The 20,251-nt window shown below is 35.0% G+C and overlaps 3 protein-coding genes across 3 annotated transcripts; all 3 read right to left on the bottom strand.

The window, feature by feature from the left end:
• Positions 1-882: 882 nt before the first annotated feature.
• LOC134280770 (uncharacterized) lies at positions 883-6,027 on the bottom strand. Its single transcript, XM_062763227.1, has 2 exons — positions 5,896-6,027; positions 883-3,768 (listed from the first exon to the last, which is right to left on the bottom strand). Exon 2 carries the CDS (start codon positions 3,658-3,660, stop codon positions 883-885), a length of 2,778 nt encoding a protein of 925 aa, XP_062619211.1. The 5' UTR covers positions 3,661-3,768; positions 5,896-6,027.
• Positions 6,028-6,469: 442 nt separating this feature from the next.
• On the bottom strand, positions 6,470-7,731 carry LOC134280769 (uncharacterized). Its single transcript, XM_062763226.1, has one exon. It carries the CDS (start codon positions 7,729-7,731, stop codon positions 6,577-6,579), a length of 1,155 nt encoding a protein of 384 aa, XP_062619210.1. The 3' UTR covers positions 6,470-6,576.
• Positions 7,732-18,156: 10,425 nt separating this feature from the next.
• On the bottom strand, positions 18,157-19,915 carry LOC134280768 (uncharacterized). The gene has a single exon (XM_062763225.1). The coding sequence runs from the start codon at positions 19,909-19,911 to the stop codon at positions 18,223-18,225; it is 1,689 nt and encodes a 562-aa protein (XP_062619209.1). The 5' UTR covers positions 19,912-19,915; the 3' UTR covers positions 18,157-18,222.
• Between the last annotated feature and the right edge of the window lie 336 nt (positions 19,916-20,251).

Genomic DNA, 20,251 nt, shown 5'->3' with positions numbered 1-20,251 from the left:
CCTGGTACGCCTGGAGAGGGTTCTATTACTCTATGAAGGAAGTGAGAATGATAATGAGAAAATAACGCTGACTTCAAGTTCTGTCGTCACCAAAGTTGTACTTTCTGTTTGCACTTTTATTTATCTATATTGCAAGAAAGTTGAGAGTTTTATGACTACTGATTATTTTTCCTTAATTGCCTTGAGTGCCGAATATAGGACGAACTTTGCAGCCCTATATCGGCAAGTGATGGGGTCTTTATATGAGTGAATAATTCTCGAACAAATTTTGTTTCTTTGTCATTTCAGGTGTTGTTTTAAAATTTGTTGTAAAACCGATCGTGCATGCTTACAGATGGTTTGATGTATGCAGTATTTTTATGGGTTTTGGAAATCCAGTCTTAATTCCAACCATCTGTTGTTCCCCTTTATTAACAACTCTATTTCCAGACCTGTTGTGTGTTCATGTTGAACAAAACTTGTGAGAAACTTTTAAGTGAGGAAACATTTATTATGGCCTTCTACTCATTAAGTAAAACGACGACTCGTTGTCAAATGTTACCTCCTTTATATGGCGATTCGTTATATATCAGTGAACCTTGAATGAAAGTAATCACTAAGTGTTTCTATTTCATATTTAGATCTTTTTCTAGAAAAATTAAAAAAAAAGAATTTAAGAAAAAGACGTTGATTTTAACTTAGCCACGAAGATAGAATGGATTAAATACGGCTATCAAAAATATAGAACGAAATGCAGACAATTTTAATCTTATGACCTCCAAGCGTAATGCATTTTTGGCTCGATCCTACGTTCCGGTATTTAAAATTATAATAGACTAAATGGTCGATATTCTGTATGCAATCAATTCTGACAATGATCCATTGACAATGTAAATCCATGTTTCAATAGATTCCTAATATACCTTTGGTAAGTATTATTCCAATGTAGAATTCTCCCGCTGAAGTTCCAATGGATTTGTATATTAAGACATTTAACATCATTTTAAGTGTAACACTTGCATGGTGCAGATTTCCCATACAAACTTGTCCAATTATGACCCAACCAAGTGAGAGCCTTTGAGCTATTGGAAGGTTATTCTCACCAAGTTTCTGATCCAGAACATGGTGTGTCGAGACAACATCTCGTCCTATAAGAAGTTCGATCTCAACGTCATCCATCACGGTAGGTATGAATGCAGCAATTTCTTGAAGGTGAGGGTACTGCCGTGCAACAGCAGGAAACGGTATTTCGTCTCTGTTATTTGGTATGTCATTGCACTCAATGACACTTGGTAACTCCAACTTGCATGTCAAATCCAATGACTCGATCACGTAACCATGACCCCGCCTTCCTGAAGTAGTAAGTCTTCCAGCGCATGAAGACAATACGTACTGGTGTTTTGAACTTCCAGGTGAAAAGAAGTCAAAGAATGGTGTTGTTGCTAACGAATGACTGCTCTGGTCATCTATGAGAGCATACACAACGCGACACTCCTGTGGATCATCCTTGAGATATACCCTGACTGGTATAATCTTAGCGCAGGATCTGCTGGTGCCCCTTGGTTTTCCACAAACTTGAGTGCAGGCATTCTTCACTGTTCCTTCTTGTGAGGGCTCCCCTACGTGGCGATCCACATCCACATGAAGCGCACTCGGATGAGAAGGTTTTTTACAGATGTCACATTTCACATTTGTCTTACAGTTCATGGCTCTGTGTTTCTTAGGTCCGCAGCACTTGAAACATATACCATTGGTAAGTATAAACTTCTTGCGCTCTTCAAGTGGCTTTCGGCGGAAGGCAGAACATTCATTGAGTAAATGCTTTGTCTGGTGTAAAGGACACAGTTGTGAATTGTCTTGATTAGTAGCGTTACTCATAGTGTCTGTCTTCTTAACCACCACAGTTGATGTTTTCTTTGGTACACTTGAACTTGGACTTGTTCTTTCTGTGCGGTCGAACTGGAAACTTGGGTCATTCCGAGTCTTGGCCATGTCTTGTACAAACTTGACAAAAACTGAAAAGGGTGGGAAGGTGCTTCCCTGTTGTCTCTTGAATCTACTAGCTTCTGTTACCCACTTCTCCTGTAGGTTCCATGGTAGCTTTGATACGATCGGGTTAATCCCGGTGGAGGAATCGAAATAACCAAAGAGAACACGGTATTGTGGTTGCTCCTTCACAGATGCTATCTCACTGACTAGGTCAGCTAAGTCGAATAGACGTCTGTTGTCATTGGCGGCAATTCTAGGAAAAGATGTAATACGCTCCTTCAGACTTCTTTCCAACATCTCGGGTGAACCAAACCTCTCCTCGAGCCTCTCCCATATTTTCTGGACTGCTAGAGCTGAATTGTCAGCATTGCACGCACGAATGGTGTTGGCTTGTCTGGATGATGCGGGTCCCAACCATCTAACTAAGAGGTCAAGTTCTTCAGTTGCTGTCGCATCCAACTCCTTCATGATCCCTTTGAAGTTTAATTTCCAAGAAACATACAGCATTGGGTTGTCATCATACCTTGTAAGTCTTGACAAAAGTAAATCCTTTTTCACTAAAAATTTGGTAAATTCCGTCATCTGGTTAGATGCGTTTGTCACCGGTGAGTCACAAACATGATCTTCAACTACACATGTATTGTGTCTATTGTCAGAATCATGAGCATGCACAGGGGATGATGTGATCATCTGAGCTCTGTGAGGGGGAAGTCTACTGGGGGTGAAAGAAGGGGCATCTGGGTCAAGGTGAGTTCCTTTGCCATGATCATTACTGGAGTTGTTTACTTTTACTGTCTCTTGAGCAAAAACTTTCTGGACCACTTCTGGAGGGGTGTCATTCTGTGGCTCATTCGTGAGCTGAGGGATAGGGAGACTCTGCACATATTCCACCGTGCGCGATCTTCTCGTTGAAGACATCTCGGGATCTTCTGTGTCTAGCTTGAATGTCTCTCTCATGGCTTCGATTTCTTTTTCCCTCATCTCAATCTCACATTCAGCTTTGACTAACTTAAGCTGCGCGTCTAATGCTGCCCTTTCCTTCAGAATAATAACCTCCTTTGCGACATATTTCAATTTTGCCCGGGAAGCATTCAGCTTTGCCTCCACTCTTTGGAGATATGTACTCGAACTTCCGCTTAAGCTATACTTAGTAAGTTCTGATGAAATTTCACTAGATTTCTCTGATCTTGATCTGCTGGGGCTATGTTTCCTATGAATCTGCCTGGAGGATGTAGATTCTGCTGTTCGTGACTTTGATGAGTACTGTTCGTCTTTCTGTCGATAAGTCTTCGAGTCACTTGCGTTACAGAGTTCGTCTAAATTGGTTTTTGCAGCTTCTATCTTTAAACTCATAGCGTCCATTATGCAGCGGTGCGCTGCAGCTTCATTTAAGCTTTCAGCAGTACGAATGCCTTGTAGATAGGCCAAAAAGTCTGAAGAACGTTTTACGTACGCACTATAGGATGAACTCAAGAGTTGACGAAAGGCATCGATACAACCTTTGCTGGAGGGTTTCACTAACTTGATGTCATCTATACAACCGTCGATTTCCCGCTTTATGTCCCGAATCTTCTGCAAGTGTCTGTCAACTGCAGATTCATATTGTTCATGTCCCAGTTTAGACAATGGACGTATCCGGGTCATCTCCCTTGCTGTGCGTGGTTCCGATTTCAGGCTCATCTTGGACGACATGAGTGGAATGAGATCTTTCACTATGGAGCGAGATATTTCACTGTGCTACAACAAGTCTGCTTAGTCTTGCGAAAACTTTATTGTGCCTCCTCCTGAGAGGGTGAAATACTGAAACAAATAACAAAGATACATAAGTATGAGTTCACACAAAAATACAATTGAATGATAGCTAAAAACCATATTCAAGCCTAACACGCCAATCCAAATTTTACAATATACCAAACTTAGAAAATAGACGAAAATGAGGGTTTTACACAGTTCCAAACAGTAATTCTAAATCTATCAATCTAGCATAGAGACAAATTAATGCAAAATTACTATATATTATGCATAAGGTTAGTATCAATGAGATAAATCGAGATTCGATATACAAAATCATAAAAGACAATCCGGGTCATTCTACGAATAGAGGCCCAAATGGTGTCCCGTCACTTTAGTATGTTTTGAGCAATTCCTGGTTTATGAAATTTTAAAATTAAATCTGGAATATTGAAGAAGGAAATAATAAATATGCATACACATCATTAGGGCACCCCTGAAAGCAATATTAATTCTTTAAAAAAAATTTAATGTCATGGACTTGCTTTGAAATGCCATGTCCCAAACTACAAGATCGAATTTTTAATATTGAATATGCGTGTGTGAAAACTGAATTTTCTGTCAAAATTTAACCTGTCGAGATTACTAAGGTATAATAAAATATTCCATTGTTGATTCAAAAAAGATACGGGTTACTAAATTCTTTTTTTTAATAATTTATTGTTTGTAAAACGGTGTCCCTGATATTCTTGTCATTACCGAAACGGAGAGATAAAACTGCAAAATATAAGAGACAAGAACGATAATCCAAAAGAAGAAGCCACGTGATTAAAAGTTTCAGAAATCGCCATCTTTGATACAAGGCATAACGCTCTCCTGTGGTTAAGTAAGCAGATATTACATTTTAAATGGTCTTACTTTCAAGCGTATGTTTATTCAGTGTCATTACCGAATGCTTGCTACAATAAAAGTACGATCACCTAGGAAAAATGAAATTGTTTAGAAAGAAATATAGATTGGTTTTGAATTGTGTTGTACATTATTTAACCCCTTTTGGCAAGTAGCGCCCTCTATATTCTGTTTAACATTTCAAAATGTCATTACCGAAACGTGTCATTACCGAAACAAATCCATTGAATCAAATCGTTTTGGTAATGACATCAGTGTTACGGTAATGACAAATCATCTTTAGATTGTCTTGTGCATGGATTTTACAACACTATTTTACTAGTGTTTTCTGCACAAGAGGTTGTTGCAAATAACTCCTATGTGTGGGTCCAGTCCTGGGAGGTATAGACAAGACTTACCTACATCTAATACACAGTGTTTTGAACAATTGTTTTCAAATGATGATGAATTACCTGTTTAAAAATTAATTTTGCTCAAGCCATGACTGTTTCTAAATAAATTTGGAAAATATAAGGCATGATAACTGGGGGAGGGGGTTGTATACCATTATAAAGCACGTGTTTCTTAATGCATTGTCACTACCGCAACGCAATGTCATTACCATAACGAGGAGAAAATAGGTCAATTAATTATCAATTAATCTAATAATAAATGTAATAAAGTGTTTAATCAACATGCATGAGTCCGTGAAATCTCACACCGTAGAAAAATGGAAGTAAAATAATCATATACACTCCTCAAGTGGTTTATTGACCAATGGTTTTTTTGCATTTTTTAAAAACGTAGATTTAACACCACAGTACGAAAAATAATGTGCAAATATTTCACTCAAATAATCATGAAGGTAAGATATTACTAAGATTTATTACTTCAAACTATGAAAAAATCGGTTTAATACTGTAACAATATTTTATGACGATTTAGTCGTCTGTTGCGGTATTAATGACATTTTTTTTTCATGTATGTATGTTTAAGTCTCAAAATAAGCAATAAAATATTTTAAACATTGCTGCTGCATGTTGAAATGGTTTCCTCTAAGTTAGATTTAGTAAATAACGCAGAAAAATTGAATAAAATAGGGTATAGGAAATCTGACTTTTGGAAAGTTCGTTTGGGCCTCTATCCGTAGAATGACCCATCCATGTTTTATACCTAGCCTAAGCCAATGATAAACACGTGTATAAAGTAAAAAGTAAATCTGCACAAATTCTGACTTAACAACTGCACTAAACTAATAATATACATCATTAACAATCATATTAATATAATGCACTTGATAAAACTTACTCTTTGGCTCTTCATAAATGGAAACAATCAAAAAATACAAGCAGCGTGTTTGCGGGGAAATGTCTGAATTCTAAAATGAAAAACCTAAACCGACCAATGAACAAAATACAAAAATCCGGAATGACAATTCCACCACATCAGAAGATGACCTATTTCTTATTATTACTGTTAGCTATTAAAGGAAAGATTTGATGAAGGCTACAATAAGAATGGAAAAAGTTATTTTGTCTCCCAATTCTATGATTAATGAAATGACCTGTTTACAACTTATTATAGCTCATACATGTACTGTGACTAACTTGTTTCATACCCATTGTTTTTACCCTCATTTTGACGGAGGATATATTAGTACAGAGGGCTGATTGTACATAGGTCTTATGGATTGACTGGGTGTACTCCTCATAGGAATTATTATAGACAAATTGTGAGCTTGATAGATTCCAAATTAAGTTTACATTTGGTATCATTATAGTTAAAGTAAAGCACAATTATACTTTTAATTTATTCACAAAACAATATCTACAAATGTTCTATGTGTAGGCATATTGTAATTAAAATATTTGTTAACTGTGCAAGGAGATTTTTAATAAACTCTATTTGTAATAGAATTGATGTCCTACATATTGTTTTTATAGTGATTACATCATATCGCTTTCATTTACTCAATACATAGCCCTAGAATCAACAATGGTAATTAATTTTTTTCACTTTTCTGTTGATTAGTTGAGTAACAAACAGATTGTCATTTGTATCTGTACACAATCCCCGGGGATAACTCAGTCCACAGTCTATGTAACGGAGAAACTGTCCATCCTGGTCTATGAGGTGGACACAGTCATTTTTATCATCAGCTGTAAGGATGTGACCCTGACTGTCTGTGGTGATTCCTCGTGGATCAAATGGTTTGTTGTTTGGACCAGGAGTATGTCCAGTGTATCTGAATCTCAATTTCCCGGCCTGATTGACCACCACTACTGCTTTAGCAAAATAGTCAGACACACAGATATCCAGGTTCCTGTTCTCAGTTATGTATCTGCTATAACGACCAGATGAATAGAGAGGTTTACCTTGATCATCAAACTGGATAGTTTGTTTCTCTGTGAAGCCAGTGTAACGGACAACTTTTGTTTTTTTGCCATCATCATTTTCCATGGTAACGAGGAGGTCACCAGAGGAGGTACTACAGACACCGCAAGGTTTCCAGTTCTGCAGTCTGATCACCTCCTCTATCTTCTCCTTCACTATGTTCACAGTTCTATCTTTGTAATCGGTATAAACTAGGTCTCCACTTTTTGTCACTGCTATGTCAGTTGGTGTGTTCCCTGACTTGGTTCTGATTGACTTGAGAAGTGATCCCTGATTGATGCTGTAGAGTTTCATTCTGTTGTCATCTCCACTTGTCCATATATCATCATCACTCAGACAGGCCACATGGTAAAAAAATTTTCTATACCCAGTGTCTATAATGGTGACAGTTTCTGGTTCATCAAGCATCTGTTTGACTGGAGGAGAGAATCCAGCTTCTGCTGATTTCTGTGATGTCTTTATGCTATATCCATGTTTATCTGAAGTTAAAGAACTTGATAATAAGGTTCCGAACAGTTTATCGAGTTTTTCTCCTTGGATTTTTTCTGTATTGAATTTCGGTAGAGATGGTGCTAGTTTTGGTGGAAGATTTCTGTAAATATTCACATTAGAGGTGACACTAAATAACATTGATAAATCATTAGTGTCTAACACCATGTCAACTGAATTGATATCATCCTTGATGTCAGACATTGTCTTGTTTATTTCATCCAGTTGTTTCTGTAGAGATTGTAACTGTGTGTTTTTCATCTCATCAATTCCAGTTTTAAGTTTCTGGACAAGTTTGTCAATTTCTCTGTGCCAGTCCTCTCCATGTTTTGTTATGGCTGTTGAGAGATCTCCATATTCCTTTTCCAACTGACTCATTCTGTTTTGTACATCAGAGGCAATGTCCTGGTAAGTTGGAAAAATGGTCTCATTTAATTCGGTTTGTTCCTCGATGATTTTGTGTTTTTTCTTGTCCACAATCTGCAATATTTCTGAAAACTTATGACTCAGATGTTGATCAGATGCAATGCATTTTGTACAAACAGGAATGTCACATTGATTACAGTATAATGTACATTGCTGATTGTGATGTAATTTGCAGATAGGGTAGAGGGGAGTAGATTTTCGAAGCTGAAATGGGACAATTTCATGTTTTTTGGATTGATCAGAGATCATGTGTTCTCCCACACAGGCCTTACACAGGTTGACAAGACACGTATCACAGTGCATCTGTACCACAGCGGTCTCGCACAGGTCACATCGCATCACGTCCTGGGCACTGGTACGGGGGTCCATAGTTAAATTTACCAACTCTGAAGTACAAAATTAGACTTTAAGATAGAGCTATGTTGGTTAAATATTGAAAAAAAAATACATGTTTGAAATCTTTTTTTTCTGAAGGATATATGGCAGGCATATTATATTTTATTTTGAATTTTTATATTAAAAGAAATACCATATGATTAAAACATAAAGTCCATGGTTCATGCTCCAGGGTGGGATTTTGGTCATATTTATGTTTTGCAAATGTATAATCTTCTTTCAAATGATCTAGTCTGAATGACAAAAAAAAAACAGTTGTATACTGATCTCTTTATTCATTGATCTTAAAAATCGTTAGTAATGTTTCCTATAATAATTGTTTTGTTTATGTTTTCAAGAGTGATATCATTGACAAACCTAATAGTTATTACTACATTTAATGATATCTAGTATAATTAAAAAATATCAAAAGAAATACATGTACAAAAATCATTGATTTATATACAAACATTACGGATTAACTGAGCAGCTAGGTAATAGTATTACCTGACTTCTCAGACGATAATGGCTGCCAGTAAATAAAATGGCTGTTGTCTGTGTTCTCGTGTGTTTTCGTCACATGACCTGTTTACCTGTGTTATCTACCTGTCAGGTATTTATTATTCTTGGTTTAAATATAGCAGGGATTTAAACCTTTGTTAACTATCGCAAGCTTCCTCACATATATACATGTAGTAAAGAAAGTAATGAAAATCTATTTTATATACAAAACTACCTAGTATAGGTTCGTTTAATTGTGTATTGAAACATGGAAATAACGAAAAATATTCAAGCTCAAGAATGAATCTTGGTCAATACAAATTGGAAGGAGAAATCACGGACCTCTAAAACATCAGAGGTGGGATAATGTACCACAGATATATGCATGAGCATCCCCTATCAATTTTCCCACTCGCGATTTGCTCCTTGTCGGGCAAAGGAATGATAGGAAAACAACATTTGACATTAACGATGGACTGTATATTTGCGTACAAGGTTATTGTTTTTACCGTGGATCTGTTAACTTCAAACGAGACTGTTTATATAATTGTATCTACATCTTTCAATACTTTGAAAAAAGTATTTTGATAATATTCATTTTTAAATGCTAACAAAACTTCTTCAGTCTAGATCATATAGGTAACTTAATGCAAAAACATACATAGAATGTAACTGAAAATTGTATATCTGGTTCGCCTGTCGTCAGGGTTCTAGTTTTACCCTAACGGTTAGTATAGTAACACGGACTTCTCTAACTGCATCACCTGGTACGCCTGGAGAGGGTTCTATTACTCTATGAAGGAAGTGAGAATGATAATGAGAAAATAACGCTGACTTCAAGTTCTGTCGTCACCAAAGTTGTACTTTCTGTTTGCACTTTTATTTATCTATATTGCAAGAAAGTTGAGAGTTTTATGACTACTGATTATTTTTCCTTAATTGCCTTGAGTGCCGAATATAGGACGAACTTTGCAGCCCTATATCGGCAAGTGATGGGGTCTTTATATGAGTGAATAATTCTCGAACAAATTTTGTTTCTTTGTCATTTCAGGTGTTGTTTTAAAATTTGTTGTAAAACCGATCGTGCATGCTTACAGATGGTTTGATGTATGCAGTATTTTTATGGGTTTTGGAAATCCAGTCTTAATTCCAACCATCTGTTGTTCCCCTTTATTAACAACTCTATTTCCAGACCTGTTGTGTGTTCATGTTGAACAAAACTTGTGAGAAACTTTTAAGTGAGGAAACATTTATTATGGCCTTCTACTCATTAAGTAAAACGACGACTCGTTGTCAAATGTTACCTCCTTTATATGGCGATTCGTTATATATCAGTGAACCTTAAATGAAAGTAATCACTAAGTGTTTCTATTTCATATTTAGATCTTTTTCTAGAAAAATTAAAAAAAAAGAATTTAAGAAAAAGACGTTGATTTTAACTTAGCCACGAAGATAGAATGGATTAAATACGGCTATCAAAAATATAGAACGAAATGCAGACAATTTTAATCTTATGACCTCCAAGCGTAATGCATTTTTGGCTCGATCCTACGTTCCGGTATTTAAAATTATAATAGACTAAATGGTCGATATTCTGTATGCAATCAATTCTGACAATGATCCATTGACAATGTAAATCCATGTTTCAATAGATTCCTAATATACCTTTGGTAAGTATTATTCCAATGTAGAATTCTCCCGCTGAAGTTCCAATGGATTTGTATATTAAGACATTTAACATCATTTTAAGTGTAATGCACAGTAGTTTTAGTAGGAAGAAAAAATCATAAAGTTGTCATTTAAAGTGCCATGGTCTTTAGGTTAGGACTGCATATAAAATTATACATGTATAGGCAAAGAGAAACAAAGTTATGTAGCACGTGCTTAGATAGAGGATTCCGAAGCTTATTTCAACCTTTTCTTGTACTACTTTTGTGATTTTTTAGGAGGTCTAAATACAAAGTGTTGAAACTTTGTAGTAGATATTGTCTGAGTGGTTATCAATGTGAACTATTTGTGCCATTAACTCCACTCCCCTAAAGAGGATAATGTAGGTGGTAATGGGAAATTCACATTGGGATCCTAGTATTAGGATTGTTATGGTATATGGGACAACAGATCCTTAAATCATTTCCTTTTTTTTTATTCAAAATCATATTTCAATGTCAATCATTATTTATCTCAGCCTGTCACAACTGACCTCAAGTTGTGATGGATTCTTTCAATTAGAATTTACAAACCAAAATAAATAATATTTTGCAAGACCTCCTGTATACCAAGAAACAACAAGATTTATAAAAATTAACAATAAATTTATCTACATATGTACAATGAACAAAACACAGATGAATTCGATCATAGTTGTCACGCGAGTCTCACACCACGTTCCAACGTCATCCACGGTCCACCATATTGTCCATATTGTCCACCATAGTGTCCCGTCCGGTCCACCATATCCTAAGTAGCCTCACCACGTAAAAAACCCTCCAGTCCAAATAAAGCTTAACATACAATTTCTGGTCACCTACAATTTTCATAGGGTTTTCTAATAAAATATTCAAAACACATATTTGTTCAATATACTAGATTTTACAAACAAATAACAAAAGAAAACGTGTATTTTTGCCGTTTAACAGGTTGGGAACACATCCCCTTTAGCGAGATCATCTCGCTAAAGCGCGATTATCCCTCTGTAGCGGGAGAAAATACATCTCGGAAAACGGAGATTTGTACACCGATTCAAACTGTAATCGTGTTAACTTCTGAAAAAGGAAAATCCGGGAGTTTGTTAACCCATTCGATAAATATTTATTGTCTCATCTCAATAAATTTGCTTCAAAATATTGTCACTACTGCTGCAAATCATGGAAATTAGAATAAGTTCATGAACAATAGCGTTGCCTTTCTACGGAGGACCACAGGTGATAATTATCAGTACAACTAAACTTACTTCGGTTATACGGTTATTGTAATAGCATGTAACTATCGTTTACCTTATTTTTTTTAATTCGCCTGCTTGAAAAGCGGGAGTATATACAGCATGATATAGTGATGGGATGACCGTCACTTTGGAATTTCCATAGGGCATGACGATCTCGACACGAAGTCTATTTGGTGACCTATAAAATATCAAATCGCCTGATTGACTGATATAAAGTCCCACCTTCTTACTGTAAGAAGCGCCCTCATTGGTTCTTTGCTACACTCGTCAGAGTTTCCAGGATCTTCTAACAGATATATAATTTTTTCTGTATATTTTACCCGCGAAGATAATACGTTCAGTGTCAATTTAAATTTTCGTTCTACGTAAATTAATCAACCCTAAAAATTATTTTATCCTATACTATTGCTCAGTCTCAAACTTTGCAAGTTATATTGGAAACGTGATATTTTAAATTAGACGGCAAGAGATGGTACATGTAGATGGACGGATAGGTGGGGGGGGGGGGTTACTAGAAACAAATACAGTAGGGAGGTTGTGCGACTAGATTTCTTTAAATGTATCATATACCAAGACTCAGGCATGGTAAAAGCTATCGACATAACCATTTTTAAATCTTTACCATTTTAATTGAAAAGTCTTATCGGTGATCAATTAAGACTCGATCTTCTTATAAGGAAGCTATTAAAGGAGACAATAGCATCTTTTATTAACTCAATAAAACAATTACAAAGTATAATAAAATGTAAAATTCGAAGTATTCCATGCAATGTTCGTAGATATTCTTTCAAAATAAAGAATGTCTTTACCAGTATTCATCTGCCGCCAAAATACGGCTGAAATTTTGCCGACTCGGCATTTAACAATAACAATGAACACTTTATCTTTTTTTTTTTTAATTTATTTGATTTTTGGGGGCAGATTTTTCAGAAGCCCCCCTCTTTTAAATATAAAAATGCCACCTGGTCTGTGTGCTTTCATGTAGCCTATGTTTTGGAAAGTACCGGTATCTGATTCCCTATTAAAATTTACACATTTTAAATTATGCGGGATCCCAACATATGTTTCCAACGCAATTAAAGTGTCCTCAAACGAACAACTGTTCATTGTCACCGGTAAAAACATTAAGAATTTATGTCATTTAAATACGAATACCTAGGGAATACTTCTTTAAATTATAATTAACAACACGTAAGTAGCAGCAATTTCAACAATGCAATTTCGCATTTCTGTTTCTCTAATTTCGTATAGTCATGAAATTTAATTCAAGGTAACATGTTTTACACTATCAACAGGCACGTTTCTCTGTTAATGAAAAGATGGTAAGTGGTAACTGAAAAAAAAATTCGAAGCTAACCCCCCCCCCCTCTACCCGCAAGAAATAGGATTTTGAGGTTTGGACAATGGTCAAATTCTCCTCTTTTTGTCAAGTTTTTTTTTCAGGTTGAATTTTTTCTCTTTGAATTAGCCACCCACCCTTTTTTTCCAATTTGCTTCCGTAGCCGTTGAATCATGCTTTCCCGAATTTACAAGTTTACCATGCATCAACATTTGTACTAAGTCAATATCGGTTAGACTCAATATAAACCTTTTTTTTATGAATTTGTTTTCAATATTTCATTAAATTAATGGTTTACACATATTCTATACACATCTCAGTTTATACTTGTTCTTTTTTTATCATGACTTTTCCACAAACGTTTATGGTAATGTTTTTTCTCCCGCTAAAGAGGGATAATCGCGCTTTAGCGAGATGATCTCGCTAAAGGGGATGTGTTCCCAACCTGTTTAACGAGTAAATGAATTAGAGCGTAAATATATACATTCTCACTATATTTCTAACCGTTTTACATAGAATATTGCTCTTTAAAGTTTACAACAAAAATATTGTAAAGTATAAAAACTTACTGAGCTGTGGCATTTTACACATAAAAATCGTACTGTCGGCCCCCAGGTCTTGCTCTCAACGCCGCTACAAACATCCCTGAATACCAAGATCACACAGCAGGGGAAACAGCTAGAACACACCCAAGTTCACACAGCATGGGTTATATAAAAGGCACACCCAAGATCACTAAGCATGGGTAAAGTATAACTCACGGCGTCCAGACCTCATCTGACAAACACTAGCCAACACCCAGCAGTATAAATAACTGACCAGACTAAACAAACGGGTTCGACAAGTATACGTTGATAAAAATAGCAACAAGTACAACCCAGTGACCAATAGTGCGTAAATGAAATAATCGATAACTCCTAATGCCCAAATAAAGATAACTCTTACCAATACTTTTACAATAAGCTAATATAAAACATTGACACAGTGTCACTTGTGACACAGCCATTAGTGTATTTGTGTCAAATGAGGAACTTTGTGACAGAATTAAAGAGTAGAAACCGGAAAGGAAGTGTATCATGGGGCACTGGATGATATTTTACTGGGTAAAGCAGATAAATATTATACATATTGTCAGGTAAGTCACACATTTATAAAGATAGCTGAGCATCTCTAGATACTGACTACCCTGATGTCCATTACAGATCTGAAGAATGAGCCGTACAGACGAGCAGACGCCGTACGAAGAAGTCAACGTCGCCGGAACGAAAACATGGTGCAGGCACCAAAGTCGGACGGCTATGATGAGTATTATTGAAAAGGACACACAATTCTTAAAACGGAGTCAATTCGTCAAAGCCAGGGCACCAGTCCTGTGTTTTACTGCATAAAAGACGGAACAAACACAGCTCAACTCGGCAGAGATCTTGTTCTCAAGGAAACTTATGGAGTTACCTCCCCTTGATACAGGGAACCTATAAAATACTAAACAGCATTTTTTGGTCATGACGTGTAAATACTTCATAAAACACAGGGTTGATCCCTCAAGTCTTACTTGTTACGGAGAGCACATTGTATAAAACATCACTTATTAAGGAATATACTTCATAGACAAGGGAACAATATAGATATATACAGGATAATAAGCAGGATATAGTGTAACGTTTGTATTAAAAAGAAATAGTGCAATATCAAACTGTTTTATTTACATAATATTCTTCCTGAGAGCTGAATGTATTTTGATAAACTCTTAGAGGAAGTTTTTCTTTCAAAAGCTTCAAGAAGAGAGAAAATCAATGCAATACAGTGTTGTATGGACATGTTAAGTTTTCACATGTATGATAAATTATATTTACATGATGTATAAGTGTTGTAATGGTTCTTGCCTTAAATGCAACTTCTTCCCCAGGAAAACATTAACATTTTCCACTTATTTATAAAATAACAGGATATGAATTGTCTTTGTCATATGGTACAACTTATGTAAAAATCTATATTAAGATGGAAACGAGGTCAAAGCAAATATATGACATGAAAAGTCAAGCAATAATTTGTAAAGAAATTGAAATTGGTAATTTTTATTTGCCTGTTCTAGAAATGCATCAATCTACATGTAATTCTGTACATGACAGTATCTGATTGTTATTAGAGATAGAAAGATCAGATTAGGGGAGACAACTTATATATATATATATTATACAGTGTTCAGTGAATGATGTTACGTGTTATATCAGATTTATAATATAGATGTATGCTTATGAGAGAAAGATTTAGGCTGTGTTTGTATCTGATACATGTTGTGTCAGGTATATATAATATAGCTGTGTGTTTAGTGTGGGAGGAAGATTTAGCCTGTTGTATTTGATACATGTAATTCATTCCAGTCAATGTCATTCTTTCTCATACCGTGGTATCATTATGTCAGTACTCTCTGCTCTAATTGTGTTGCCTTTAGCTGTGACTATAGATTACTTTCTGTGCCAGTTTCTGTTTTGTTGGTAGCTGAAATCTAATCAATGTCTTCCTGCATAGTGTGTAAATGTTAGCGGTGTATAAAGAACTATGTTCCGTAAAGGCTTATTTTTGCCCCTCTGAAAGTCAAAAGTTAAAAAGAATCTTGAAATGCACATGTAAAGTTTGTATAGATTGTACTCAAAAAGTCTAGATTAACAACAAATATTATGGAATGGAAGTAGAATATCAATTCTAGTTACTTTGATTTGGATTTTCTGTTCATTTTAAAGAAGTAAAGATAGACAAAATCTCTTCAATTTTAACAGCACTATTTTTAGAGCAAAAACTTGCTCAGGTACTACATGTATATCTCATATTTCATCAACATCTCATGCTACTATTGTCAAAAGAGTCTGAGCACACCTGCATTCAGAATGCACTCTCTTCCAAAATGTAGTAAAATACCCTGTTTTCTCTTAAGAACATTGAAATTATGAATTTACTGGCTTACAGTATACTTCAAGATTTTCCCGTTAGTTTTTTTTTTTTTTTGGGGGGGGGGGGTTGGGGGTTTAGGGCAGATATTGTCAATAACAAAATGCAGTACTTTCAAAATGCTTTCTTCTTTTAAGAAATTTTTACATAAGTCTTTTTTTCTTCCATTTTCTTTCCCGGAACTATTTTAATTTTGTGTAAGATTATTTTGTCTAACTATTGTTCTCTGAATTTAGAGTTAAGAGTGAGAAAAAAAATCATAAAGAAAGGGAAAATGTTTGTTATATGAATAAACATTCTTTTTATATTTAGACATTGTGTAATCAATTTTGTACCTCAAATCTAATTTTCATGTGAACTGTAACAACATATAAACATACATTTCAAGACAAAGGAAGCAAACCTGTTTGTAATATGCAGTAATCAATTTTATATTGAACATATACTTCTAATAAGTAATAAACATGTTATTATGTGTTTTATAAAATTTTTGAGTCTGATTTTTGGGTTTATATACATACAATAGTGCTCTATCCTGGGACCTTAGATGAGAAAGAAAAATACTTACATGTACCTAGGTTACATTTGTTTACTCCACATTTTATAAAGTTCAAAATTTTGAAGAAAGCATTGTTTGGTTGGTATCAGACACTGTCTCTTTTAATTATTAGAAGGGTATCATTAGTCATTTGTTTTGGAGAATTATTTTCTCTGTATTTTGTTTTATTTTATTTTGTAGGTAAATGTGTCAGCTGTTTTTCATTTGATACTGAGTAATTCCTGGATTTAACCAAAAAGAATTATTTTTGCAGTACTTCTTGAAAACTTACATGTTCAGTAAACTATATGTGCCAAAATTATATGTTCATAGCTGCTTATGTGTTTTTTTTTATTTTTGAACAAAAAAAGATCAATGGTAGGAAAAAACGTAATTTATTCTCTTGGTTTATTCCCTGAACATCTAAAACTTATATAAACAGTATAATTATTACACTCAATTAAGGGGCCCTCTGAGGGGTACAGGTAGACTTACCCGTGTTTCCTTGATTTATGTCTAAATCAGATAAATTTATTATTATTTCTAAAAGAAAACGAAAGATTTTTTTGTCTTTTTAAATATGTTAAATGCATTTAAATATATTGATATATTTTAATGTTAAAATATTAACATTTTGATTAAAAAATAAATAGAATTAAAGATTAATTATCACAACAAAATAAACTTTTTTTCTAAATAAAACAAATACTTTGAAAATTTTTTGAGTAAAAAGTATTTAAAAATTTGAATAACATTTTATAGGACTTTTTGCTAAGATTTCCCCTATATAAGTCTTTGACACAGTCTTATAAATGCAGTTAGTTTATTCATACAGTTTAAGACACAGGTAACACGGGTAAACTCTACGGTTTAAACCAACTCTACCTGTGCCCCTTAGAGGGACCCCTTAATTGAGTGTGATAATTATACTGATTATATAAGTTTTAGACGTTCAGGGAACACACCATTCTCTTATAATACCAAAAAAGATACACTAATTTCAGTTGAGTTTTAATGACTTTTTATCCTGTATTAGGAGATAGACGTCTGTGTTCAGTTGTGTGTTCTTGTGTGTGAATATATGACGTGTGCTTTCATGAGTATTAAAAGATTTCTTGTGTAACGCAAGCTTGAAAATGAACAATTATGAATATTTTATTTAATAAATACTTCAAATGAATAACTTGTTAGTGATTTCATTGTGGATGTGGCATTTGAATACGACACATGCTCGATGAATGTACATTTTGTACATGTATGTAATACCAAATCAATCCATTGCAGCATCAGTAGAAATAGATAAGATATTGGGAAGGAAATATTACTGTCTGACACAGAAAGAAATATTGTATGAAACATCTTTATGCATGAGAAGATGACCTTTTTCTTATCATTACTGTTACCATTTAAAGGAAAGTTTCGATAAAGATTATAATGAGAATGGAAAAGGAAAGCTTGCTCAGTGTTTTAGTCTCCCAATTCTTGGATTACTAAAATGACCTGTTTACAACTTGTAGGTCAATTGTTTTAATCCTAATTTGACTGAGGATATCAGTACAGAAAGCTGATAGTAGATAGGTCTGATGGAATGACTTTGATAACTCCTCATAGGATGATGTCCTACATATTGTTTTTAAAGTGATTTGCGTCATATGGCTTTTATTTACTTAATACATATCACTAGAATCAACAAAGGTATTTAACTTTTTTCACTTGTATGTTGATTAGTTGAACAACAAACAGATAATCATTTGTATCTATACACAGTCCCCAGGGTCCACTCTGTCCACAGTCTATGTAACGGAGGAACTGTCCATCCTTGTCTAGCATGTGGACACAGTGATTTTTAACATCAGCTGTAAGTATGTGACTCTGACTGTCTGTGGTGATTCCTCGTGGATTGAATGGTTGGTTCTTTGGAGAAGGGGTATGCCCAGTGTACCTGAATCTCAGTTTTCCAGCCTGATTGACCACCACTACTGCTTTAGTTCCATTGTCGGACACACAGATATCCAGGTTCCTGTTCTCAGTTATGCATCTGCTATAACGACCAGCTGAATAGAGAGGTCTGCCTTGATCATCAAACTGAATGATATGTTTCTCTGTGAAGCCAGAGTAACGGACAACTTTTGATTGTTTTTCATCATCACTTTCCAAGGTAATCAGGAGGTCACCAGATGAAGTACTACAGACATTGCGAGGTTTCCAGTTCTGTAGTCTGATCACCTCCTCTACTTTCTCACTCTTCACAATGTTCACAGTTCTATAATTGTAATCAGTATAAACTAGATCTCCGCTTTTTGTCACTGCTATGTCTATTGGTATGTTCCCTGACTTGGTTTTGATTGACTTGAGTTGTGATCCCTGATTGATGCTGAAGAGTTCCATGGTGCTGTCATCTCCAATTGTCCATATTTCTTCATCGCTCAGACAGACAACATTGGAAAGCCTTCTATGCCCAGTGTCTATGGTGGTGACAGTCTCGGGTTTATCTAGCAGATGTTTGACAGGAGGAGAGCATCCAGCTTCTGGTGATTTCTGTGTTGTCTTCATGCTATAGCCATGTTTATCTGAAGTTAAAGAACCTGATATTAAAGTTCCAAACAGTTTATCGAGTTTTTCTCCTTGAATTTTTTCTGCAATGAATTTCGGTAAAGATGGTGCTAGTTTTTGTGGAAGAGTTCTGTAAATATTTACATCAGAAGTGACACTAAATAACATTGATAAATCATTAGTGTCTAACGCCATGTCAACTGAATTGATTTCATCCTTGATATCAGATATTGTCTTGTTTATTTCATCCAGATGTTTCTGTAGAGTTTGTATCTGTGTGTTTTTCATTTCATCAACTTCAGCTGTACGTTTCTTGACAAGTTTGTCAATTTCTCTGTGCCAGTCCTCTCCATGTTTTGTTATGGCTGTTGAGAGATCTCCATATTCCTTTTCTAATTGGCTCATTCTGTTTTGTATATCAGAGGCAATGTCCTGGAAGGTTGGAAAAATTGTCTCTTTTAATTCAGTTTGTTCTTCGATGATTTTGTGTTTTTTCCTTTCCACAATCTGCAAGATTTCTGAAAACTTATGGCTCAGATGTTGATCAGATGCAATGCATTTTGTACAAACAGTAATGTCACATTGATTACAGTACATTGTACATTGCTGATTGTGATGTAATTTGCAGATAGGGTAGAGGGGAGTGGATTTTCGAAGCTTAAATGGGACAATTTCATGTTTTTTAGATTGGTCAGAGATCATGTGTTCTCCCACACAGGCCTTACACAGGTTGACAAGACATGTATCACAGTGCATCTGTACCACAGCGGTCTCACACAGGTCACAGCGCATTATGTCCTGGGCACTGGTACGGGGGTCCATAGTGAAATTTACCAATTCTGAAGTACAAAATTAGACTTAAAGGTACAGCTAAGCTGGTAACATATTAAACAAAATGCGTTTGAATTCTTTTTTTCTGAAGGATATATGACAGACATATTATATTCTATTTTGAATTTTTATATTTAAAAAATACCATATGATTAAAACATAAAAGTCCATGGTTCATGCTCCAGGTAGGGATTTTTGTCATATTTATGTTTTGCAAATGTATATCTTCTTTATTGTATACTGTTCTCTTTATACATTGATCTTCAAAATCGTTGGTAATGTTTACTACAATAATTGATTTGTTTATTTTTTCACCACAATAATTGTTTGT

The sequence above is a fragment of the Saccostrea cucullata genome, unplaced genomic scaffold, assembly GCF_032062105.1.
Source record: "Saccostrea cucullata isolate Sc308-1 unplaced genomic scaffold, CSIRO_AGI_Scuc_v1 ctg6205, whole genome shotgun sequence".
Classification (NCBI taxonomy): Eukaryota; Metazoa; Mollusca; class Bivalvia; order Ostreida; family Ostreidae; genus Saccostrea; species Saccostrea cuccullata.
Note: the sequence above shows the minus strand (reverse complement) of the source record. Positions and strands in the feature narration are given on the sequence as shown.